This window comes from Anoplophora glabripennis, unplaced genomic scaffold (genome assembly GCF_000390285.2).
Source record: "Anoplophora glabripennis isolate ALB-LARVAE unplaced genomic scaffold, Agla_2.0 scaffold1071, whole genome shotgun sequence".
NCBI classification, from domain to species: Eukaryota; Metazoa; Arthropoda; class Insecta; order Coleoptera; family Cerambycidae; genus Anoplophora; species Anoplophora glabripennis.
The window spans coordinates 77,524-85,611 of NW_019417404.1; the positions used below are offsets into that span (position 1 = coordinate 77,524).

Consider the following 8,088-nt stretch of genomic DNA (forward strand, 5'->3'; position numbering starts at 1 on the left):
TACTTTGAAAATTAAAATAATTATGAGTGACCTTTAGAAATTAAAATATTGATTTGAAACTTTCAGAATCGAGATTTTTTTCAACCTAGAAAATGATAAAAAAACGGGAAAAAAATTAAACACAAAAAAATTAAATTTAACGATTTTGGAAATTTTTAAAAATCTTGGGACCTCTAAAAAAAATTTTTGAGCTGATTTTTTGAGGGAGCTCTTAAAACATGTTAAACTAACATATTTTCACGACACAAAAAAAAATCGTTTTTTTTTGTGCCACCCTACTATACATATTATTCTCCAAACGTAATTAGTAGCAAGTTAGTATAAGTATATATAAGTAGCTATATATTTTAGTAATTAGGCAGTGTTTTTAAATTAATACGACTCACCAAAGTAAAAAAATAATTCAAGTTATATCATTTTTACTGAAAATAGCAGTTAATTTACGTATCGGATCGTTAACGTGAAAATATAAACATTAGACTGTTGACTGTTCCTGTTATACGTTTTTTAAGCTTTTGAAGAAGAAACTACATGTAATTTTAAAAATTATATCTGCTTTTATAATAAAGGAATGGTAATTATAAGATTGTTTAACCTTATTAACTAAAAATTATTGCCTACTTAATAAAAAAAATATTATTGTCCTCGATAATCTATTAATGATTAATAAAATCTTTACTCTCTTTCCTTATAAGATTGTATGTACACAAATTGGAGCCGCTCCTGAAAAATCGAGCCGTTTACGTCCAGCGTTTATTATTAGACTTCGTCGTTCGGTTAAAAAAACACACCTTGAAGCGTTGGCCGCTAGAGCAGCACCTGCCGGGGTCCCGTTTCGTGACTCACGCTGGGCGATATTTTTTGTACAAAATCCCGTCCTTAAATTACCTATTTCTTTCTTTTAATAAAAAATTCTATATCGGAAGATTTTCATATGGTATTTGTTTATTTTTTTTTGTTGTGTTTACCGTCATTTTACTTTACTCTTTAACTTTAATTGCTAAATAGAGAGTCGTAGTTTGGAAAACCGGTCAATCTGGGAACCTCCTAGCAGGGTTGCGTTTTATTGCTAGTGGCGCCCTAGATTTTGATATCTGTATTGAAAATATTTTACTGAACCTACACCCTTCCGGCTGAGTGATTTGTCGGCACCTTTGTTACGCACTTACGCTTCCAAACTACCTCTAGGTTTTTTTTATTTATTCTTTTTTACTTCTATTCTCTTGTTTTTTTCTTATATGTGTATATATTTTGTACAAATAGTTTTTTTTAAATCAAAAAGCAATCTACATAAAAACATGTGCCAACAATCAACCAAAACAGATTTTTTGCTGTAGCACTGTTTGCGCATAAGTTTGTGTTACCTATTTTTGTTATTAATTCAAACCATGTTCATTCCAATCGTTGGCTTTTTTTTCGCTCCTGTCAAACTAAAGTAGGCCAAACCCTATATCGACGCATTTCCCTTCAAAAGTGCTATCCATTTATGCTTAAAAAATTAGGTGGTGCTATTTAAAAAAAATGTCGATGACGTCATAAGTTTATGAAACATAGCGCAAAAAAGGTTTAAGCAACGTGACAAAACGACAATTTTAATTTACTAATTGACGTGTTTTAGCATTTTTGTGAAAACTCAACACAAAATATAATATGGATTTTTTGCGTTACTTCTGGGACGCACTGTATTTCTAATTTAATGGAAATTGAGTTCATGACGTTTAAATTTTTTATTTCAGTGTTTGCTCTGGCTTATTACGATAAAATGAGGGAGACTCTAGAATTAGAAGAATATCATAAAATAATGCAGATTTTAAATGATCACGAGGAAGGTGATGCTGTAGATTTATACAAGAAAATTGAAAAGGTACTTGTCCCAAAGTATCAAGAATTGGCTGAAGAATTTCTGTTGTTTTTAAGAGAAAAGGAAGCTGCTGCTGCAGGACAGTTAGTGTCATGGATAATGGTGAACAATAGATCTAAATTTTTAAGAAAACTCGAAATTTATTTTAAAGACCAACCTGCACAACTTAGAAAAATATATAAATGTTTAACTGAATTATCTCAGACTGCAGATGTTTCCATGGAAAAAATAAAAAATACTTTGATACCTATGTTTAAAGGAAATGCAGTGTTATGTGATCTATTTGTACAAAATTTCTTAAACGAAAGGCCTCCTCCAAGGTAAGAATATTAATTTAATATAAAACCTCTCATTATAGTAATGAGATAACATGAATATTCATTAAAATCCAAATAACATTATTTTCATATAATGAGTACTTTTTGCCTATGTTAATATATATTTAATATCATTTGATTTAATAAAATTATTTTGTTTTTCAAGTACACAAATGCTTTTATTAATTTTTTTTTACCACAATATTTTTACATGATATTAATCAGAAAATTTCAGTTTTGACTCTGATAAAATCTAATATGGCTAAATTTATTTCAGTCTGTATTTTATCAAAAAGTTCTATTTACAAAAACTAATCCAAATATATGATTTGTAGACAAAACATCACATATTAGAGTGAAATACAAGATGTAGGGTGTTTCAATATTCCATGTACATAGAATTACCATATATTCTTGGCATCAAAATATAACTATTTCTATGCTTTACATAGCCACTAGTCAGCCTTTTTAATCAGTCAAATAATATGAGGGGGGCCAAAAATAACCGGACAAAATTCACTGCCTGCACTGCTCTTATAGTTGCTACGTAACCCATCCTGAGTCAATTTGCAAAGTTGCGTCGCTTGAGACGGTTGTAGTGTCCCCGAGACAGTTTTCGTGTGACTACTATTTCGATTTCGATTTTTTAAAATGGTTAATATTCGAGAACAGAATGTGGCATTTTAATTTTGCTTTCTGCTCGATAAAAGTGATCAGACGTGGTTGATATGTTATCTACAGCTTATAAAGACCATGCTTTAAAAAAGAACTCAAGTATATTAGTGGCATTCAGGTTCAAAAGGGGCAACTTATCGATCGAAGACATTCAGTACCCAGGTAGACCTTCCACGTGCAGAACTGATGAAAAAGTGTAAAAAATTTGCTCACTTGTGTACAAGGATAGAAGGTGTACTATTTATGGACTTGTTGAATTATTTGGTCTCTTGTGGAGCTAAGTGCAACACATTTTAGCTGAAGATTTGCAAATGAGACAAATCGCTGTGAAATTAGTTTTCTGCTTGTTTACTTTCAATCATAAGGCGGTTCATGTCGCTGACCACTTGAAAATGGACAAGAAGTTTTTCGACAAATTCATAACTGGGGATGAATTGTAGTATTATGGGTATGATCCTGAGATAAAGTCATCGCAGTGGAAGACCACGAACTCCTCTCACCTGAAAAAGGCCTGGCATTGTTCACTCGGAGTACATCCCTGAGCATCAAACGGTGAACCAAGTTATCTACCAGAGTGTTTTGAGGCAGTTGTGCATGAGTGTTCGGTAGGAAAGCTGATACGAAGGGAGAGAGAACTTACTTCGTGTTGAGGAATGCCGATTAACACTACAGTCTCTTCATGCTTGGAACTCTGCCTCTATAGCCGTTTGGTGACACTTTTCATCGGTTATTAGTACTTACACCCACAGTAAATACAGAATTAGATTCATAAATTATAAACACAGAAAAAGACAATCCTTCATTGGATTGCATTTGACAAAATTAATAGGGGTTTGTTACAAACTTAATATATGAAGGAATATAACTCGACCTCCTTCTTGTAATCTTCTTTTTTTGTAGACATTTAATAGAAAAATATCCTTTAGACAATCTTTTCATTGAAAAGATTAACTTTTTCTACTGCATGTTTATTGAATACACATATATATTTTTAGTTTATTGGAAGGTCCTTATGAGACTATTGATGTAACCAAAGACATGTCTAGAGTAGACGATGAAGACATAGTTGAGACAATTACAGTTCCAGATACTGAGGACAAATATGGGGGCCCATCTTGTATTTGCAATTGTCACCAAATAGAAGATGCAGAATTTAAGTCTCGATATAGGCACTGTACTCGATGTGGAACACGGGTAATTAATTAATAATAATCAACTTTTTTTTAAAAGATGTTATAATGTTTTATATAAAAAATATCACCTATACAGTGTATCTCAAGGTTAAACCACATATATTGACTTCTTGCTTGTTATTTATGTGATAAGAGAGACTATGATATTTGTATGGGATTTTTTTTCCAAATTTTTATTTCTTTAAAATTTTCAATATATGTATATTAACAGGATTAGTAGTGGCCTAGAAAACCGGGAATACCGGGAAATGTCAGGCAATTCATTATTCTTCATAAAAATCAGGGAATAGTCGGGGAATTTTAAAAACATTCATGAAAGTCAGGGAATTTGACGTTTGCTGGATTCTTCAAAGAGAAAACTATTTGTGGTTTTAAAACCTTTATACAGGTTTGTCCAGAAATAACTTAATATATAATATAAATATCAATTAGTATGTAAAAATGACCTAGATTTTTTTTTTTAAGTCAGGGAAAACCTGGAAAAGTCAGGAAATTCTATATTACTTTTGAACTATGAACCCTGTTTAAGAGAAACATACATTTTCTCATCTTTATTTTCATTGGCACTACTACTATGCTTAAGCAACTTGTTAGGACTAGGATTCTAAATATATTGTGTAGTTTTTATGTTACTTATATAGCCAAACAATTAAAATTTTGTTTTTATTTACATAAAAAAAATTGTAAAAGAGTGTTAACACTCCACAAAACATTTTATTTATAGCTGCCACAGGCGTCATCTGAAAAAATAAAATTTTAATTTTTTGATGCATCAAAATTTGCTTGCATCTCTTGGAAATTTGCAGCTGTTTTTAAAAAGAACTGAAATACCCTATTATACAGAGAGATCCTCTGCTCGTAATAATCGTGGTACCCTAGAACAGAGACTCAAGCGAGGAAGATCTGTTGAAATAATATTTCTAATAGTAGAAAATAATTTTAAATAGATGAAATTACGTTTGATTTCTGTAACCTTTAGCGATTAAAAAAAGCCAATTCAACATACGTATAAAAAATATAGCTTTCTTAGATATTTTGAAATGGAACACCCTGCATATTTTTACATATTCTCTATATAACATATCGGTCAAAAAGTCCCAGGACTAGGAGTTTTCGTATTTAGTAAACTGATGCTCAATTATTTTCTAAAAGTTTTCCAAAAATTTTAAAATAATAAAACATTAAACATCTAATTAAGTAAAAGTGTATGCGTTTATTTACTTCTGTTAACAAGAATTTTTTTTTGTTTAGTTTGTGAATGGAAAGGTTTTTATACAAAGTGGAAGGGGTTTACGGCCCGCTACAGTCTCATTTCTTACGAATCCTAATGAAGATCATAATGCAAGATTAATAGGGAAGACCCCAACTGTCACAAGTCAAAGGAAAAAGAGGTCAGAGACCAGCCCATCAAAACAAGTCCTGTTGTCACCAACCAAAGAAAATCCTGATGAGGTAATAATATGTACTTAGTATGTAATTATTAGGTTAGTACATTTAATTCGCAGGTATCTACTTGCTTTATCTGGTATTTAGCCTTTACATGCTAATTACTACCCATTAAAAGCTATGTACTCTAAATATTGAAATATTTCTTGCTCTTTCGAAGACTATAATTTCCAGCAGTCACTTAAGTACTGTAGATCTAAATAATACATACATATTTCAAAACATTAATTCAGGATTATTGGCACATTATTAAGGAATACAAAAATATTGTATAGAATAATTTTTTTGCATTAATTTTTTTTTGAGGCAGTGAAACTTCCAAACAGCTACTTCAAGTTGGGTAACTGGTATCGAGTACTTAAAATTATGACCCAGGCTTCAAATTTATGCCTGGATATTTGTGGACACTAATTCAAAACCTTACGCCGTCTTACAGTCCATACGATATTTGTTCAGATAGAATTCCAAGAAGACCCCTGTGTCACCTTCTTGAAATTAACCGCATTCGACATCCGAGTTAGAAAGACATTGTCCACCTTCAGCCAGACGCAGCGCTATGCTAGTGCTCGTAGCGCTATCATAGCTTTGTGTTCACAATTTTCTGCTAACAGGTTGCGCTATACCTAGCGGTCGCCATGTTTTGTAGCTTAATAATTAATTTTCGCTATTTTGAGAGGAGAGAGTGCTAGGTGTCAAATTTAAGCAGTTTTTAAAGTGTTTAAGTAAGAAAGTTAGGTTAGAAATACAGATGATTGAAAAGATTTTAAAATTTAAAACGATGTAGCATATATAGCTAACAAATTTTGTTTTTTATGATCATGGGACAATAGCTAGTCACAGATAACCATACTGTGATTTATGTTCTATGAAATTGTGGTCGATGGTTGTCCGCGCCAGATAGAGCGCTACATGCTACTTCTTAGCAGATACTGCTATTGCGCTATGTTCGGCTGAACGCGGCCATTATGTTTTTCCAATAAAACCTTTGGCATGTACTCTATTTGACCAAAATGATGTTTTTGTACTCAAATCTCTGAAATTTATTCTGTTCTAGTATTCCGACTCTCTGATAACAATAATACCTATTTAATACTAACAATTTTTTTTAATCAAATATTTTTCTTAGTTTTATAACAATTATTTCAACCTTTCTTTTCACCGTGTTGTATTCAAGTAAAATTTTAATTTAACTTTTAAATTGCTCTCAATAATCTGATTTCATCTCAATTTCCCAAATTTATTTGCAAATTTTATTGTTATAAGAAAAATTTGTCAAGTCAATTTCTATTATTTCATCTTTCAATAATTTACCTATTTCTTTTACCTTTTCCTTGTGCATATATGGTATTGACTACGACTTTGCTTTAAAATTCTTAATATTGTCAACTTTTATTTTATAAACATAACTTGTAGCTACTCTCACTTCATTTGAAACCACTCCTTCCTACTACTTTAACAAATCTCTTACCTCTTTATCATAATTATCAATAACATTTATTTGAATATCATTTATATTAAATAATTCTTCATATTCTTCATTATAATAATAGTCATTCTTACTACAAAAATTAACTTCTATCAGTTCCCTATCTTTTTCCTTTACAATCATTCCTTGTTCACTATATATTTATAACTTCACTTATTTCTTTGAAATCTACCCATATATCATTTATGCATAACTTTCTATTTTCATAATCTAATTTGGCTTTGTATTTGTTTAAATAATCTGATCCCAAGACAATGTCCATGGTCAGGTTAGGTACTATTAAAAGTTGAAATACTAATTTGTGATTATTTAATTCTAAAGTAATATTTAGCATTTTGTTGACATCATACAGTTTTTTATTATTAGGACCTACTAATGTTAATCTATTTACTTTAATTATGTGTTGATTTAAATTTTGAAATTTTTCTACTATGCTTTGACTTATTAATGACGCTTCAGAACCTGTATCAAGTAGTATATTTAAATTGGAATTTTGAAATTTGGAATTTACATAAATTAAATTGTTATTTTGATTTATTATTACGTTTTCATCTAATGTTATAAATTCTCGGGGATGCATATAATTACAACTATATAATTTACTTAATTTGTCTGGCTTGCATTTTACTAAAAATTTTGAGGATCGTTTGTACTTTGTCTTACCGATTCCCTGTCTAAAGATCTGGATCTCTGTGTTTCAAACCTACCATCCTCATTTATGGGCATTTCAGCTCGTTCTTCTGATCTACTAGGACTTCGTCGTCTCTGAAAATTCACTTGCCTTCGAGGCTGTACATCTTCTTCCCCTCTCGATGGTTGATACTGATTACGCCGTGGATTGTTATATGCATTTTGTCGAAAACCATGGTTGAAATCATTATTATAATTGTTAAAATTTCTATTATTATTAGGATGAGCATTTTGATTACGTTGATTATCGTAATTATTACCAAAATTGTTATTATTGTTGTATCGATTGGTGAAATTATTATTATTATTTCGAAAATTATTGTTAAAATTGCCATTATTTTGATTATAGTGATTATTTTGCCGAAAATTATTGTGGTTTCGATTGTTATTAAAATTGGTTTGATATCTATCATTTTGTCT

The 8,088-nt window shown here is 30.6% G+C and overlaps 1 protein-coding gene across 1 annotated transcript in view; it reads left to right on the forward strand.

Moving 5' to 3' along the window:
• Positions 1 to 8,088, forward strand: part of LOC108914285 — a gene marked incomplete at its 5' end in the record, with an annotated part of 89,120 nt that overhangs the window by 72,651 nt on the left and 8,381 nt on the right. The window contains 3 exon segments of the mRNA XM_018720060.1: positions 1,737 to 2,181; positions 3,849 to 4,047; positions 5,298 to 5,498. Coding sequence (XP_018575576.1) covers positions 1,737 to 2,181; positions 3,849 to 4,047; positions 5,298 to 5,498 — 845 coding nt within the window.